At 35.9% G+C, this 19,738-nt stretch overlaps 1 protein-coding gene across 1 annotated transcript in view; it reads right to left on the bottom strand.

Annotated features, from left to right (window-relative positions):
- LOC125656368 (uncharacterized) overlaps window positions 1–16,750 on the bottom strand; it is a 27,306-nt gene extending 10,556 nt beyond the window's left edge. The window contains 3 exon segments of the mRNA XM_056145124.1: window positions 2,477–2,518; window positions 8,212–8,851; window positions 16,695–16,750. Of these exon segments, the coding sequence (XP_056001099.1) occupies window positions 2,477–2,518; window positions 8,212–8,824 (655 nt within the window). The 5' untranslated portion in view covers window positions 8,825–8,851; window positions 16,695–16,750.
- Between the last annotated feature and the right edge of the window lie 2,988 nt (window positions 16,751–19,738).

The following is a 19,738-nucleotide window of genomic DNA, read 5'->3' as shown; positions in this document are numbered from 1 at the left end:
TTTTTTTTCTTCTAAATATCCATTTAGTTTCAATTTAGTATCAATAACACTAATTAGAAGATGTTCAAGTGTTTGACACTTAAACACTATATATACATGTATATACCAAATTTGGCCCTGTCCTGAGGTCAGAACCCCTACCCCAGGGATCATTAAAGTTACAATTTTGGTATAGGCCTTCCTGCTCTATATCACTATGCATTTAGTTTTTCTTACAAGTGTGCGGCTGTAGAGAAGATTTTTGAAAATTGGCCAATTTTAGGCAGTTTTTGCACTAGCTGCCCCTAGGGCCCCAGGGGTGCTGGAGTCCTGAAATTTACACTTTATGTCCCCCTTGTCCCAAATGCTTCATGCCAAATATGAAAAGAATTGGACTGGTAGTTATCAAGAAGAAGTTAGAAATGTTAAATTGTTAACGCACGACAGACGACAACCAATTGCAATAAAAACTAAATCCACGTTTCAATACCAGTTGCAATCTCATTTAATCACCGCTGATCACAGTATTCGTAAATGCTAAGGAACTGGGTGGCTATTTCTATATTTTTGCTCTCTGTAAGGTTGGTTGGTTGTATATTGTTTAATGTCCTGCTCGAGAATCTCTCACTCATATGGAGAGATCACCAATGCTGGTGAAGGGCTGCCTAAATTTCAGCCTAAAGCTCAGCGCTTATGGCCTTTGAGAAAAAAGGGATCTTTTATAATCGTGCCACATCTGCTGTGACACGGGGCCTCGGTTTTTGCAGTCTGATCCGAAGGACCATCCCACTTAGTCGCCTCTTACGATAAGCAAGGGGTACTCAGAGGACCTATTCTAACCCAGATCCCATCGGGACCTCTTCTTTAAGTGCAAACTTTCCGAAGCTTTAACTGTTGTTTTGGGATGCTGAAAACAGCTGATGAATCAATGTTCATAATATTTGCAAGGTTTTCCAGAGTATATGTGTATCTTGCATCTTCAGAAATTAGTATTAATGTGCTAATTTTAGTGTTTTTATTTCATTCTATAGGAATTTGTTGTGGTCTATAGGAAATAAAATAATTGTGGACTGAATGTCTACAGGAAAAGTTAGTTTAATATGCACATTGTATTGGCAAATGAGATCAAGATATAGGGTTCACGGTGGGTGTGACCGGTCGACAAGGGATGCTTACTCCTCCTCCTCGGTACCTGATCCCACCTCTGGTATATCCAGGGTCCGTGTTTGCCCAACTTTCTATTTTCTATTGCTTATAGAAGTTATGAGATTGATCACTGTTCGTTATCTTCACCTTTCATCATTATAACGACCAAAGAATTTGTGAAATGCTGACTGTAAAATGAGACAGCTGAAACCTTTGTAACATCAATGTTTTGTCAGTATATATAGCCTGCCTCAATTTAGAAACTCATCATATGCAGAACAAGCTCTTGATAATGGAATATTGCTACAGAAATATGGGAACCTGACAATGGAGAAGCTGAAATCATCCCGTTTGTCATAAAGTTGTCATAAAATTGAGTTGTTAGTTTGACGTTAATATTTATTTTCAATGAAATATCTAAGTACGTGGTACGTGCATGTGGAGGACTCTGTGGTGTCTTAAGAAACTTTATTAGTGTACGACTTACTCTACACCTTTCTCCTTCGCCAAATGCTTGGCATTTAGAAGTGAAAATCATGAGTCTTTCATATATGACCTTGAAAAATGGAGGTTCTGTGCCATAGCAGGTATTGCCCTGAATGCTAAGCATACAATGTAGGTCTAAATTTGTGGTGGTTCACCTACAGTTGGTGACAGCTAAAAATTGGTGAAAAATTCTTGACAACCAACCTACCAACTTCACACAATCATATTGAAACGGGTTATTAGAAAGTGCTGCTTTATTTTCTTTAATAGATATAATTACCCCACATAATTTTCGCTCTGCTTTGTGGGTTTTTTATTTTATCACTCTCAAGATGTAGAATAGTGATAGCTGTCCCTAGATCAGTTTGATCCCCTATTGTGGCCCGGTCATGAAACTTCATGAAAAATTCAAAAAAGTTCCTGAGGTTATGAATTTCATCTCGTAGGGGTGCATGTGGCCGCATCCTACCCTCGGGGATCATGATTTTAACAAACTTGAATCTGCACTATGTCAGGAAGCTTTCATCATACACTTCAACTTTTCTGGCCCAGTGGTTCTAGAAGATTTCAAATTACCCTAACCCAATTTTGCATTTTTGTGATTATCTCCCCTTTGAAGAGGGTGTGGCCCTTTATTTTGAACAATCTTGAATCCCCTCCATCCATGGATGATGTGTACAGACGGGCAAGTTTAAAATTGGCCCAGTGGTTCTGGAGAAGAAGATGAAAATGTTAAAAGTTTACAGACAGATGACGGACAATGGGTGATCAGAATAGCTCTCTTGAGTATTCAGCTCTGGTGAGCTAATAAATATATACTGTACCATCTTATCAACATACAAGCAAATAAGTATATATACTGTACCATGCAAGTTTTTGGTTTCCTCTGCTGATTCTTCAAACTTCCCTGTAAAGATATAATGAAACATAATTTGTTTTTGTTAAATCTAAACAAATGTCTCCCTTATACTCCCCAAGTTGAAAGTGCTCCTAATTACACAGATGCACACACACACCTTAATATATTGCATGGTATGGAGGAGAGAGCATAAGCAGGGACAGGGACATTATGAATGGTAAAAGATAAAGAAAACATTCAACATCAATGCGACCAATGCCATTGTTGTATATATGATACAAAAAATAATGACTGTTAATTATGCTGAAGTACCAGTAGGAAAGTTAACATACCCTTGCACATGAAAAAAAAACCCCAACCTATAAAACATTCGATCCACTATGAATTGTAGGAAAATATTAGATCCCTGGGTCAGAACATATATGGGATGAGAATTAAGTGTTTACATACACCACCCCTCTTAGATTCACTATCACTTTGAGGAAAATAATTGGATTCTCACGTACGTCCAAACAATATGTACATCTACAAATGACAATGAAGCATTGTACAAATTTTAAAGTCTATCGGATAAACCACATAGGAGGAGAAGCGTTCACAAAATTTTGTGACAGACGGACATACAGATGACTGAGAGATTTTATTAAAAAGTACAAGAGGCCCATGGGCCACATCACTCACCTGAGTCACCTTGGCCCATATTTAAAGACTTTCCCTATATATTCACATGTCAAACTTTGATCACTATTGTGGCCCCATCCTACCCCCAGGGGACATGGTTTTTAAAAACTTGAATCTGCACTAGCTATATCAGGAATTTAAGCTTACATGTAAATGTAAACTTCTTTGGCCCAATGGTTCTAGAGAAGATTTTTCTTTTTAAATTCTCTATATATTTGTATGTAAAACTTTGATCTATTGTGGCCCCTATTAATTATCCTACCCCCGGGGGCCATAATTTTGACAAACTTGAATCTTCACTATGTAAGGATGCTTTCAATACATGTAATTAAATGTAAACTTTTCTGGCCCAGTAAATGAGTGATTCTTCAGAAGATTTTTAATGATTTTCCCTAGTATATATTTGTATGCAAAACTTTGATCCACTATAGTGCCCCCAAACCGCCGCGGTGGCCAAGAGGTTAGAGCGTTCACCCCGCATGTGGAAGGCCTGGGGTTCGAATCCCGGCCGCGACACACCTAAGTCATTAAAACAGGTAGTGACAGTCTAGTTCCATCGCCAAACGCTCAGCATCAGTTGTGAATGTCACGGGTCCTCGGAGATGACCTTAAAAACGGATGACCCGTGTCACAGTAGGTGTGGCACGCTAAAGAACCCTCACTGCTCAATGGCTGTAAGCACTGAGGATAGGCCTAAATTTGAAGCCCTTCACCGGTCTTGGTGACGTCTCCATATGAGTGAAAAATTCTGGAGTGAGACGTTAAGCAAGATACAACCAATCAATCAATATAGTGCCCCGGCCCATCCTACCCTCAGGGACCATGATTTTTAACAAACTTCAATCTACACTGTGTAAGGAAGCTTTCATGTAAATATAAACTTTTCTGGCTCAGTGGTTCTTGAGAAAAATTTTAAATGCCCCCTTCCTATTTTGCATTTCCTTGTTGCATTGGCCCAGTGGTTAACTCTTAAGGCAATTTCACCCTTCCAGAATTATATGTTCAATGTTATTTATATTTATATATTTGATTGTTTATTTTTCAAATAATATATCTTAGTGACAAATAAAAATGATAAAATTAGTATGTTGCAATATTGATAAATTTTTTATCAATTAATTAGCACACACACACACATATATATATATACCTGTATCAACGTCAGAAAATTGCAATTTTCCTTAAACAGCATTATCAAAATTTCACAAGAACTGGTTGAAACGATATAATAGTATTCATAACAATTTCATGAAACTGTTTCTTTAAGAAATATACAAAATGTTTGTGAAAAATAAAGGAAATCATACCGCATAATGGACTTGATAAATAATTTAATGAAAACAGAGTTATTGCCCTTGGATTCAATATTTTGAAACATATAATTGATTAATCATATAATATAAGTTAGACTTTTGAAATATTTTATGGTTAAAACATTTTTTACCATATTATAGCTATTGAAAAAGACTTCAACAAAGTTTATGTTCCTGTCATTCATAGATCTTATTAAATCATTGACTTTGCGAAATCTTATGACGCCACAGGAGGGTGGAAGTATGTTCAAGAAAGATTTTTAAATGATGCCACGAAATTTTACTTACTATGCCGGCTTCAAAATACATCAGTTATTTCCCTTTGGAAAACTCTCATACATAGAAAGGCGTGAAACAATTGTTTACATGCATCACTGCTATAGGATTGAGTTTGTACTGTCCAATTTTATCCAGATCATTGTTCAATGTAGTATTGCATATATACTAACGTCTTTTTATGCCTATAATACTTTCTATTTATTTTGGAAGGCATTTAAGATTGTATAAAGTCAATATTTCGATGTAGCTTTCACTGTTCTTTGTAATTCATTATACCCGCCATTTTGCCAGTCTTTTCGTACGTTATTTGTTTTCTGTAATTTCATTGGCTATGAGGCTTAATGCTGGCTTATCAGATTGAGCGTTAATTCTTATAAGTATCTTTATTGGTTTGTCAGGTCTATATAAACCGTGGTAAGATTCACTCTCTCTCTGATAGTGTAGCAGTCTGTAAATCTTCACCATCGTCGTCGACTCTCTCTCTCTGCTAGGATCAAGAACTCAACAGTTTGTGCTTTTTAAAGAACTGTGTCTCTCTCTCTGCTAGGATCAAGAACTCTAAGGTTTGTGCTTTTTAAAGAACTGTGTCTCTCTCTCTGCTAGGATCAAGAACTCTAAGGTTTGTGCTTTTTAAAGAACTGTGTCTCTCTCTCTGCTAGGATCAAGAACTCTAAGGTTTGTGCTTTTTAAAGAACTGTGTGTTTGATTCTTTTCTTTAGTACGTAGAGCAGGGTTTTCAATTTGCAGTAAGTAAAACTATCGTAGAGTTAGGAAACAGTCTAGACAAGTTAGATTTTTCTTGACAAAATGTATAATATAGTAGAGTCAAGGTTTTAGAACTTTGGTTCAGGGTAGAATTAGATATGCCTTACCTTAGTACTTTTATTAGTTAATAGCTATTCAGCAATTATATTTAGCCTTGAATTGTAGTACTTTGAGGTGTGATAGAAAGTGGCGCTAACAATGACTCCTGGATATACCAGACTAGGTGGGATCAGGTGCCTAGAAGGAGTAAGCATCCCCTGTCGACCAGTCACACCCATCGTGAGCCCTATATTCTGATCAGGTAAACGGAGTTATCCATAGTCAAAATCAGTGTGCCAAGAAAGGTCTAACAATCAGTATGAAACACGTCAGACAGCATTTTGACACAGTGATAGGTTGTATTGGCAAACTAGATCATTATAATAACCATAGAATTTGCAAAATGCTGACTTTAAATGAGATTGTTGAAACCAGTGCACCATCAACTTGTTTGTCAGTAGCCTACTCATTAGTGTTCGAACTTTACATTTTGTTTATTACTATGGCCGGTACATATTTTTCGCAACAATATGTACTGTGAGCAATGCTCACTAAGAATACCCCCTGCTTACCCCAATCTCCCAAAGGGTGTTGTTAATAGGTATAAATTACCTCTTTCCTATTACCTCTTTCCTAAGTGTAAAAAAATTGGTATGCCTTTGTAGAAGAAAATGGAAGATATAGTCCAAACACAAATCCATGGTATAAACCTATAATTTTGACCTTGAGATCAAAGGTCAAGGTCATAAAGAGGTCATGAATGTACATGACACATAGTATCATGGTGATACACCCATGTCTTATGGTATGACTATGTCAAAACCCTATAATCAATTTTGACCTTGAGGTCAAAGTTCAAGGTCATATAGAGGTCATGAAGGTACCCGACACAGCGTCTCATGGGGATACACTCATGTGTCAAATATGGTATGCCTATGTCAAAGAACAAAGAAGTTATGGCCCGGACACGAATCCATTGAAAAAAAACTTTGATTTTGACCTTGAGATCAAGGGTCAAGGTCATATGGAGGTAATGAAGGTACTTGACACATCGTCTCATGGTGATACACTCATGTGTCAAATATGGTATGCCTATGTCAAAAAACAAAGAAGTTATGGCCCGGACACGAATCCATTGTAAAAAACCTTTAATTTTGACCTTAAGGTCAAGGTCATATAGAGGTCATGCAGGTACCCTACACATTGTCTCATGGTGATCCACCTGTGTGCCAAATATGGTATGCCTATGTCAAAGAACAAAGAAGTTATGACCCGGACACGAATCTGCACAGACAGACAGACGGAGGGACGGACGGACAGACAGACAGAGTGATTCCTATATATATATAAATATGGTCTTCTATATTTGGGCAAATTTTACATTCCTATCTCGTTATATTCATTTTTCATGGGAAACTTATTATTTGTTATACTTCTTAAACCCTATTAACTTACGCTATAATAGATTTGTAAACTGTACAGGTGTTTTCATTTCAAACAGGGTGTTGAACAAAATCTAGGAATCACTACCAAATCTCATGGGTACAACAAGGAAACCGTGTGTTTCATAATTTATGTAGTATGATAAGTTGGGATCCTTTTGATCCCAAGTACTATTGACAGTGAGTTCTTTTAATAAATTATAAAGATGATAGATATGAACTTGTACTTTGGGAAAAGCAAGACTAATTTCAGTCCCAGCATACACACAGGCTTCCTAGCTGTTACACTTGCAAATGTATGACATTGTTTTAGTAAAACATTTCTTTCACTGGAACCTTATATTTCCTACATTTACATATTTGAAGAGAAGCACTAGCTTTATATAAATACATTTCATCATCTTCCTCAGGCTCACTGACTGTAGGTCCACTCTGTCCCACTTCAACTTGGGCATTCAAAGTTCCACTAAATTCACCTCTTACACAGAAGAGCTCTAATATCTCAATATCTCCACTTCAAAATGGATGTGGTGCTTCATTTGAACAAACTTGAATCCTCTTTACCCAAGCATGCGTTGTGGCAAGTTTGGCTGACATTAGCCTTATATGGTTCTTGAGAAGAAGTCGAAAATGTTAAAAGTTTAAGGACAGACAGACTGACACCGAACAAAATGTGATGAGAAAAGCAAAGCTCATATGTTTGGTAAATGTATTTACAATCGTGTATAGTGAATGGAACCTGTGATAATTTATTGAGATCTATGCATAATCATAACCGATAAATGATGATGATGATGATGATGATGATGATAATTGTGATCTATTCTTTTAAAATTTTAGATTTGCTGAAATCTGTACCTGTGGCTTTAGACAATCTGATGATTGTGATTATCATTTATTAATTTTGAAATAACACATTTCTAGCTATAAGCATGGTTTTAAGTTTTACTAGGCTGTGCTTTTTAATGAGTTTAATTTAAAATGTATACACATCTTAACAGTGATAAAGAGGGTAAAATGGGGCCCCTTATCCTAGCTAACTTGCACCTTGACAACATATATCATTTAATCATACAAAAGTAAAAAATTAATTAGCAAACAATCATTTTTAAATATAGAAATGATACATTTCTATTATATAGCTTACCAGTATAGAAAAAATATATAATAAATATAATAATATTTCTAATCAATGAAAATGAATTGCTGAATTGTGACATACTTTTGAGGTTGACCACCAATTTCCTGGTCGTCTTATCTTCCTCCACCTGCTTCCTCAGTTCTTCTTCATAATGTAGGTCATTTTCAGGGTCCATCGACTCGTAACGTAGGAAATCCACCGCCTTTACATATTTGTTTCCATTCATGAGGAAGGCATCCAGATCCACCATAACTGATCTAATGGTGGAGCAGAGGGAGTTAAAGTCTGAGTTGGACATGAATGGATCGCATGAGTGAACACAACAATTCCGGACCAAATGAATCCTCTCGATGTTGGCGGAGATACTTCTGTCGCTGGGGTCGGGATCTCTGTTCCAGCCATTGGAGTGTGGTGCTATGCCAGATATATTCCTCAGTAAGGTATACAGTAAAGATATGTCCATGTCACTATAGTTCCCTTTATAATGTCCATGTCGTGGTAAAATGAGGTCTCGCTGAGCAGCCGTCAGACGAGGAAGATTGAGTTTGTTTTGTTTGATGACATTAGGGAATGTGTGTGGTGGGACGTAGTGACACAGTACGTCACGTAGACCATCCGTACAGGGCTGGAGTACGACACGACTAACTCTGTTTGCGTTTGTTGTCTCTGATGTTGATTCATATGAACTCGCCATGATCTTCTATTAAGTCGAGGCACTAATCTGTTGGTGAAATGAAAATTACAGGAATAGTGTGATTGAGTCTATCTATAAACATGCAGTTACTCAAGAATAATATAGCTCCATTATAAAGTCCCTTCAATTTCTTCTACATAGGGTACCAGTATGTTTTATTAGGATCTCAAACAATTCTGTTTTCTGACTACAAACAAGTACATAGGGGCCCAAGGACCACATCACTAACCTGAGCAGCACTGCTCAACTGTAAAAAAATATTTCAGCATTAATCGTTTTGGGGTTTTTTTGGGCATTTTTTTCCTAGTCAAAAGAGCCCATGCTCTGCATGGTTGATCAAATTTGTTGCAATTACATTGAATGTGATAATATCTTGCAACTCAAATGTATCCCAGCGGGATCCGGGTTAGAAAAAGTCATTATCATACCCTTTATTTGTCATGAGAGGCAACTAAATGGGGCGGTCCTTTGGGTGAGACCACAAAAACCGAGGCTACGTGTGACAGCAGGTGTGACACAATAAAGTTCCCTCCCTGCTCAAAGGCTGTAAGCATGCACCAACGTATACCATAGGCCTAAATTTTGCAGCCCTTCACCAGCGATGGTGATGTCTCCACACAAGTGAAAGATTCCTAAGCGGGATGTTAAACAATACAAGTAACATGCAACCAACGTATGCAAATGTTGAGACTTAGGAAATTGACACAGGTTTGGGACTGAAATGGAAAAGGCCCAGAACTATCATAAGGAAGAACTGAGACTCTCTACTCCAGGGTTAATGAAATTTAAAATTTCAGTACAGGTCTAATTGACTGTGTTTTTAGTTTTTCTTACAAATTTGTAGTTGAAGAGAAGATTTTTTGAAAATTGGTCAATTTTTGCCCCACTTTAAAGAAATCAAGGGTGCAGGAGTCCTGAATTTAAAAACCATGTCCCCAATATCCCAAATATGCTTTAACATACCAAATTGAAAAGAATTGGAATGGTAGTAATGAAGAAATTAAAAATGTTCAATTGTTAATGCATGACAGACGACGATGGGCAGTACAGCAATAGGTCACCTGAGTGACTCATATTCCCTAAAAGTTCTTATAGACTAATTCATTAACTAACTCTGTAATGATAAAGCATATACATAATTATGACGCTCGCACCATGGCCGCACCAAACCAAAGATGTAAATATAGGTTGTGATTGCTCCTTTGCCACACGCTCGGCATTGAGAAGTGTCAAAGTCACAGGTCTTTTAGATAATACCTTAAATATGGAAGTCCCGTGTCGTGGTAGGCATTGGCACGTTAAAGAACCCCCACTGCTACGGCCCTGAGTGCTTAGGCAGCTAGAGGTCTAAATTTGTGATTGTGGTAACGTCTCAATATGAGGGACAAATCCTTGACAGGATGTAAAACAACCAACCCAATTTCTGGCATATATAGACTTCACATACATCCAATATGTGACATTGTATACAAATTTTCACATGTAATTTCTAGTCATTATTAGTTTATGGCTTACATTTTCAAATTTGCTATTGTTTTATTTTTTGCTTAATTTGAAATAAACAGAGTTTACGGTTTATTTATTCTATTTTGATTAATGCGCATGCAGCAACCATCAATTTGATAATATACTTGTCTATGTTTGAAATATTAATCAAAGCACAACCTGAAATCCTTTTATGGCAAAATTAACATGTTAGGTTTTCTCAAAGCTATGTCATAATCTTTGGATATTATCAGTGTTTGAAACTCGCTGTAAAATTAGCTAGACAATTAAGCAAGTCTGACACCTTGTAAAAGTTGTCAGCCCTGTTAAAAGGGACTAGTTCACGTTTTTCGAAAGAAATATTTTTCATTTGTGATGTTAAAAATAAAAAATATAGCTTAACATTTAATGAGGAGAAGATATTATTACTAAGATTGCACTGAGATGGATACCTGATGGAAAGAGAAAAAGAGGATGCCTAAAAGAGACACGGTGAAGGATGGTAGAACAGGAGATGAAAGATATAGGGAAGACCTGGGGAGGGGGTAGAAAAGAAAGCACAAGACAGGCTGTTGTGGCGTCAGCTGGTTGAGGCCTTATGTGCTGATATATAAGCACGAAGAGGTTACGTAAGTAAATTTATAATGTTGACAACCAAACTTTGAACAGTCTGAATGTAAGGATAAGAGCAATATTTTAGCTTTGATTCTTTGTTATGTAAACAAAGACTCGAGTCTTTTTATGTAAACAAACAAACCAGTGAAACGTAACATTAATTTTGTAATTTAAAGCATCTTCACTTTGTACAATCACAAATTTTAACTTTTAAAAGATACATTTTACCTAACTAGGCTAAAGTTAGGGTTAGGGTTAGGACTTATTCTAACCCAAAACCCCACGGGAATCCCAACACAGACATAGGAAGTAAATGTAAATATATATTATGTGCATGTATTTTTTTATATATGCACATACTATATATTTACATTAACTTCCAGTGCCTGTGCCTCCCTATACTTCATAAAAGGCAGGATGGTTGATCATTTTTCAATGCAAATTAAGGTTGCTCCATCTTCATGTGACTTATCAATATTAATGGTTAAAAGTTGAAAAACTTTATTAATTTCCACTTAGTATAGTTTCATTCAATTAATAACCAAAGAAAATGTATATGTTGCCACCTTTTTAAAGATGTCAGACATAGAAAAACAGAAGCATACATCAACATCAGAAAATCACTCATTTTCGTTAAGCAGAATAAAAATAGATAAAAACTTGTTGAAATAACAAAATTTAAATATCAACAGTTTTAAAAAAACTGCTAATTCTTAAATATGTATAGATTAATTGAGGACATTAGGGAAACCAGTGTATAATGGACATCCAGTAGAGGAAATTCCAGCATAGGAGTTATTGCCCTTGACAACATTTTTAAAATCATAAATAATTGATTATCTATGAAAAGTATAAACTTTTTCAGTAATAATAGTTTACCAGAATTTTTATTATATCCAGTGAATAAAATTCCTCAGAAAGATATATTTCTATCATGCTCAAAGTTTAATTTATTAAGATTTTTGCAAAAACCTATGACATCACATGAGGATCGATCAACCTTAAATTTCATTGCTACATGTAAGTCATGACAAAGTCTGAGTCTATCTCACGCTATATTTGTAATATTTACAAAACATACAATAAAACATTTACAGGCCCTCCGGACTCCTGGGTTAAATATTTTTAGAAACCCGATCCCGATTTTACTGGCCTTGGGCATCGGGCCACCGGTTAACGTCGAAGACTGTTTAAAAGATACATTTTACCTAAAGTATATTTGAGATGTGATATATATAATAGACTTGGATCAATATCCATTTACTTTGAACACCTATAAACAATGACACACCTCAATCTTTGTTTTCAAAACAAATAATAAATTCTCTATAATGAGCTTCCGTCATGATGAATAACCTTAATGTTTTTGTGAAACCTTCAAAACATATTAAACTGTAGATTTTGATTATTTAAAGTGAAAAACAAAATTTGGAGGAAAATTGTGAATCAGACTCCCTTTAAAGACCTACTAGCCCAGAGAAAATAAGTGCCTTTTCTGAAATTGTTTTAATTACTATCTATCTTTTAATTCAAGCAATTATGTGACTAAGACAAATTTCCTTTCACTTCAATTCCAATAATAAATAATTTTATAAAGCCCCTAAAATGCTTTATTACAACTTTGTTGTTACAACTTTACCAGGAAGCAGATTTGAGTGTCAATTTCAATGCATAGGAAGAAAAATGGTGCTTTAATATATTCAAGCTAAATAAGTTGTACACTTTATCAATCTAACTCAATTGGATGAAAAAGTAATCGTGCTAATTTCCTATTTAGTCATGTATTATCCCAGATGGATAGTGAATGCCCAATTTTGAAATATTCATGATCATGTGATGTAACATGCAGAATTCACTCAATGTGTATAACCGATACATATGGAAAAAGTTCCTTAAAATTATTTCAACAGGTTTGGACCTTCACAAAAATAAGTAACAGGTAAATGGCTTTCAAATAAAGGTCACTCAATGTCATAATCATTTGTCAAGGTCACTCAGATGATATCATTTGTAACAAAAAAAACCCTCATTTCAACAATATTTCAACAGTTATTGATCTTTATGACCAAGGTTTCTAAAGGTCATTTTGGAAAGGTCAAGGTCACTCAGAACATGCACATACCATATATATAACTGACCTGTTTTTATATTCATATGAAGCAGAATTTATTCAAAAACTTCTACGTGAGAAGAAAAAATCTCTCGCTGTGACCTTCAATTCGACTTTTAGATATATCGATGACGTTTTGTCTATTAACAATGATAGCTTTCATTCATATGTCAATTTGATATATCCCTGTGAGCTCGAAATAAAGGACACCACAGAGTCGTCCACTTCTGCTTCATACTTAGATATTTTATTGAAAGTAGACATTAACAGCAAACTGACAACTCAACTGTATTACAAACGGGATGATTTCAGCTTCTCCATCGTCAACTTCCCACATTTATGTAGCAATATTCCATTATCACCTGCATATGGTGTTTATATAGCTCAAATGATTCGATATGCACACTTCTGGGTATAGTCAGTTTTTAAATCGAGGTAAGCTACTGACAAACAAGTTGATGGTACAGGGATTTCAACAGTCTCGATTGAAGTCAGCATTTCGCAAATTCTATGGTCGTTATAACGATCTAGTTCGTCAATACAATCTCGCTTTGGGTCAAATGCTGTCTGACGTGTTTCATACCGATTGTTAAGCCGTTCTTGGCACATTGATTTTGACTGCGGATAACTCCGTTTACCTGATCAGGATATGGGGCTCACAGCGGGTGTGACCGGTCAACAGGGGATGCTTACTCCTCCTAGGCACCTGATCCCACCTCTGGTGTGTCCAGGGGTCTGTGTTTGCCCAACTATCTATTTTGTATTGCTTGTAGGAGTTATGAGATTGATCACTGTTCGTTATCTTCACCTTGCATATATATATATGTGTGTGTGTGTGTGTGTGGAAAAAGTTCCTTTATATTTAAACAATTTTTGAACAGGTATTGACCATATATCACACAAATAAGTAATAGACAAATGCTTTTCAGACAAAGGGTTATAAAAGGGTTAACCCACTAGCCTGAGCTAGTATAGGAATGCCATATCACTCACACTACCACATTGTCCCCCTCCTTTTTAAGAGTTGTCCCTGACTCTTCCGGAGTGTCAACACCTGTGGGAAGAAGTATTGAGGAAAATCTTTCTCACCCACCATGCAGAGATAACACAGGCCCCCACATGGGCGCCATTGTAATAACCTTATTATGTTGTGGAATGAAAGATGACAACTATAGGCTAGTTGGGTTCTCTTTGAGCCTTGGGGCATCTTTACCTGTGTGGTCACTTGCAGACATGTGATTAAGGTCAAGTGGTTCTCTAAACCAATAGTTTTACTTATTTTATTTTCCTGCTAAGAAGTTCCTATAGTCTTTGTTCATACCAAAGTCAGACAACTCTTACAAAGGAATTAAGGGCTATATTTTATATTGTGCGTAATTTTAAATAGAATTGAAGATCTGGACACTATCGACATAAATTGCTAATATACTGAATTGAAACCTAAAGCCTCATTAATTGACTGATGAGAGATTAAGTACTACCTTGTTCCACAAACAGAACCCAACCAGCCTAGTTGTCATCTTTTATTCCACAACATAATAAGGCTATCAAACTTTTAAAAAGCTTTATCGATGATGTCAAACATATGTAAAATAAGATGTACTGTGAGCAATGCTCACTAAGAATACCCCCTGCTTACCCCAATCTCCCAAAGTGTGTTGTTAATAGGTATAAATTACCTCTTTCCTGAGTGTAAATTAACATATGGTATGCCTTTGTAGAAGAAAATGGAAGATATAGTCCGAACACAAATCCATGGCATAAACCTATAATTTTGACCTTGAGATCAAAGATCAAGGTCATAAAGGGGTCATGAATGTACATGACACATCGTCTCATGGTGATACACCCATGTCTTATGGTATGACTATGTCAAAACCCTATAATAAATTTTGACCTTGAGGTTAAAGTTCAAGGTCATATAGAGGTCATGAAGTTACATGACACATCGTCTCATGGTGATACACTCATGTGTTAAATATGGTATGCCTATGTCAAAGAACAAAGAAGTCATGGCCTGACATGAATCCATTGTAAAAACCTTTAATTTTGACCTTGAGGTCAAGGTCATATGGAGGTCATGAAAGTACATGACACATCGTCTCATGGTGATGCACTCATGTGTCAAATATGGTATGCCTATGTCAAAGAACAAAGAAGTTATGGCCCGGACACGAATCCATTGTAAAAAAAACCTTTGATTTTGACCTTGAGGTCAAGGTCATATGGAGGTCATGAAGGTACATGACACATTGTCTCATGGTGATCCACCTGTGTGCCAAATATGGTATGCCTATGTCAAAGAACAAAGAAGTTATGGCCCGGACACGAATCTGGAGACAGACAGACAGACAGAGTGATTCCTATATACCCCCCCCCCCCCCCAGAAATTCGTTCGGGGGGTATAATAAATAAGAGAGTACTGTTCAAGATATTTCCAGAAGGCTGCACTATTTTGCCCAAGCATCAGGGCTTGAAATTAACATACGCCCGTTAGTCCGTGACTGCATGATAAAAAGTCTGGCGGACTGATTGACATTTGTTTTAGTCAGTCCGATGGGACTGCATGGTTAATTTTCTAAAGCATCATTTTGGAAAATATACTACACACATTTGGCATGCTTCTGTATAGATATCAGACGAATCTGATTCATAATAAATCCTACATAAGTGTTACAATATTGTCTGAGGCATATTGAGTTAAATTTCATTTTGATAACATTAACGAAATATGTTTAATTATTTCTGGAAAACCCGGTTGGACTATTAAATTTTTCTGCGGACTGGATGAAATTATACCCCATCAGTCCGGCTGGACTGGTGACATAAAAAGTTAGCTTCAAGCCATGAGCATGTAAATTAGCTGCAAAACCACTAGTTTAAAAATATATGGTATCAACCCAGGGCACTTGACAAATATTGTCTTAATCAAGATCAAACGCTTTGGATCAGTGACATATTTTTCATTGAAATTTATGAGGCAGGGGGTCTGGGGTCGCCTTGAGGCTCCCAGTGAGGCGAGGGCGAAGCTCTGGTGGGGGCCCAGGGGGTGAAGCCCCCGTAAGCTCCTGGATTTTACAGATTTTATAGGGCTTGAAATATGTCTCCTATTTATAGTCATTTGTACTATTTTCTATATTTTTTTAGGTAAAATTGTTAAAATGCCGCAAATATTAAGGGTTTTGGGGAAAAATTAAGTTCTCCCAATAAAACAAGATACCACGATTTACCTTAAATTTGAAAATTTTAGAGGGGGGGGGGGGGGGTTAAAGGCCGAAACGACAAGAGGCCGAAAAAACTTGAGGCCGAACGAACCTAGGGCCGAACTGTAAAATGGCCGAAACAACTTGCATCGTCATTAATACATCCAAAACACCATTCTCGGTACATTTTTTCTACCAATGTCAGAACTATTCATGGCTTTGTGATTGATGTAACAATTTCTGTTTCAAACACACCAAATACGATAATTACAAATAATGTTCCCGTAAATACTAAATACACCCCGTAAATATTCTCATGTCGGTCGTCGTCAGGGGTAACAGGAATGCACCCCTCCCCCAAAAAGACGGTAATTATCGTAATACCTCATTTGAAAAAAAGAAGAATAACCAGCGACGCTGGACAATAATCAGACGGATTCTTAAATTGTAAAGTTACCTTTATACAGGCGATTTCATCAGAAAATTATGATTTTATCAACTCGAGCGCCATCGAGGTATATACCATCCCGGTTAATGGGATTTAACCGATCTCAATATGTCCCAGTAACTGGTTGGACACATCCGCACTGAATACAATATGTCTCTTTTATTGATTGAAACAGTCATTTATCATGTTTATTATACTGTGTTTGTGTTTATATATATAAATTATCTACACCCACCTTATCATTAACGGTGTGTTCTACGTGAGAATTTTGTGATTATAATTCATATGAATAATTATATTAAATTTATATTCACCAAAAATGTGAGTTGTCTTTCTTCACGATTTGAAATATGGTGGAATGATATCTACTCGATATAATGAATAAAGGTATGCCTATGACAAAATGAACCCGTGCGTATCACAGACTACTACCCCCCCCCCCCCCCCTTAATTCAATTCAATTATTTATTGATTCACCAAGCATGTTGGCATACAATCATGTTACACAATATGAAATAGGGCCTATACATGTATAATGACAATAAACTAATTACTAACAGTTTATTTACATATCTGTAAATACAAGTATATACCGTGATATTAGACTATGTGTGCAATTTAGTATTGCATATTACATAAATGTAGTTATAGCACTCTACTTTTGGTGTGCAATTCAAAACATTCATGTAAAAATTCACAAAACCTTCTAGCATGAACTACATTGACAGGGTTGCTTAGTATTTTACAATGGTTTTCCTTTGATATATCATCGTCTGAATTGTAGATGTTCAAAGGGTAATATTTCTTTCTTATATCTTTATACATGAAGCAGTCATATACAAAATGTAACTCATCTTTAATGAACCCGTGTGTACCACAGGCATCTGGAGTATGGGTACTAATCCCCCCCCCCTTTTGATGATTCCCTGTCTATCTCAACTCTTGATTTATGCAAGAGTTGGTTGGCCAATTTTATCTTGGAGAGAGCTGACGGAGAAAGATCGCAGAGTATGGAAGCTCTCAACTGCCAACCCTCATGACCGGAAAGAATGGAGATCTGAGGCGAGATCTGCCATGCATGCAGCCAGCCAGATACCTGGAAGGACCCCCCCACTAGCTATTTCATGATACACAGTGCAGCTTCTCACAATAGTGCACATCTTTTCGTGATACACAGTGCCTTTTATGATACACATTGCTTTTCACAAGGCATTGTGCACACAATGCAGCTTTTTATTATCCATACTCACATCACAATTAAAGATATCTTCTACAGAAGTCAAAACAAAAGACATGCATACTCAATAATTAATTTAATTTTCAATGGTCATGTTTCCAAGGATAAATTTTCCAACAAATCATTGACAATAAATTTCCTCTGAATATCTAACATACAAATAAATATTAAATAACAATAAAGTTAACCAAAAAGTATATATAGCCTCAATTACAGCTAGCCCCAAGCGAAAAAAATTTCAATTTTGAACCAAGCCCAATCGGAATTTTAAAAAAAATTGTCATCGAGAACATTGTAATCAGAAAACTACATTTTGTTGATGTAGGTTTACAAATTAAATGAATTTATAAAGAAAACTAATTTCTTGATGAAAAATGCAAACAATTAGCAACAAATCACTTAGAAATTTGGACTTTAGAACATCTTATTTGCAAACAAAACACCTTTTTTTATCATTCCGGGGGAAAATAAAAATTCATATAAAATAATTAGGATCTTGTGTCACTCTTTCGATGGTGAAATCATGCTTCATATGAAGTGCTTAAACAAGCCAGTAATTAATATTTTACTGTAATGAGCAAAGTGAAATTGGCAAAGTGGTTCTGAAGAAGATGTGAAAAGTGGATAGAGAGAAGACAACATCCAAAATTCACTGAGGGCTTATGCAAGCTAAAAAACCCTGCCAACATTCAAAATTAAAATAATTGAAAGTCTAAGAATAAAAAAAGTACTTTGGTTGCAAATAAAACAAATATTCACATAATATCTCAATACTTTTGTTTTCTGAATCATTTGTAAAGAGAATTGCATACATGTATGTCCTAAAAAGGACATAAAAGTGCAAGGTGGATCTTATAATGAATTCGATACAATAATAATTCAATTACTAACCATATTGACAATAATGTTTAAATGAACTAATCAGAGATTTTATATAAAATCCATCGCTTTTATGTAGTGAAGGTGAATATGAAATCAATTTATCTTGACGATATACATATATCTATACAACACAAATACACGTATCATCTAAACCAAATAACAGTTAAGTCAAACAAATACAGCCTATTTTCTACAAACACACACAACAGCCTATACAAAATATCGTTCACCTGAGCAGCAGTCCCTAGCAATAAACAAGCTTGAGCAAAACTACCATTATACAGTACAGGCAGCTTGGTTCAGGAATAACTTTTCAAAGGTAACAACTGAAAATTCATTAATTATCAAACTTAAGTATTAAACCTGACAACAAATTCATTAATTACCATATGCCCAGTGGTTCTGGAGAAGATTCCCTCTATATTGGCATGTAAAACTTTGATCCCCTATTGTTACACCACCTTACCCCCAGGGGCCATGATCTGAACAAATTTTAATCTACTCTGCTTTCATATTCTAGCCCAGTGATTCTTGAGAAAAAGATTTTCTTTACATATTCGCATTGATCCCCTATTGTGGCTTCAACATACCTTCAGCTCAGGTGAACCAAAAAATGTACAGACTCTATATTAACCCAAGCATCCATATCTTTAAACAATTAACCTTCATTTCAACAAACATAAATTCCCTTCACCCACATATGTTAATGGGGCATGGACACAATTTTAGATAAAAAATTATAAAATTTGTTTTTTCAGTTTTAATGTATAGAATGTTGCAATAAGTTATTTCTAATGATCAGCAAATATTTGAATGTCAGTTCTCGAGGTACATGGGAGATACAGAGCTCACAATTCTTTGTTAAGTAAACCAGGCTCGTGCCATGTTTGTCTACATACATGTAGGTTAAATATACTAGTAAAAATTTCGTTTA

The sequence above is a fragment of the Ostrea edulis genome, chromosome 7 (assembly GCF_947568905.1).
Source record: "Ostrea edulis chromosome 7, xbOstEdul1.1, whole genome shotgun sequence".
NCBI lineage: Eukaryota > Metazoa > Mollusca > Bivalvia > Ostreida > Ostreidae > Ostrea > Ostrea edulis.
This window is presented reverse-complemented; position numbering and strand designations above follow the sequence as displayed.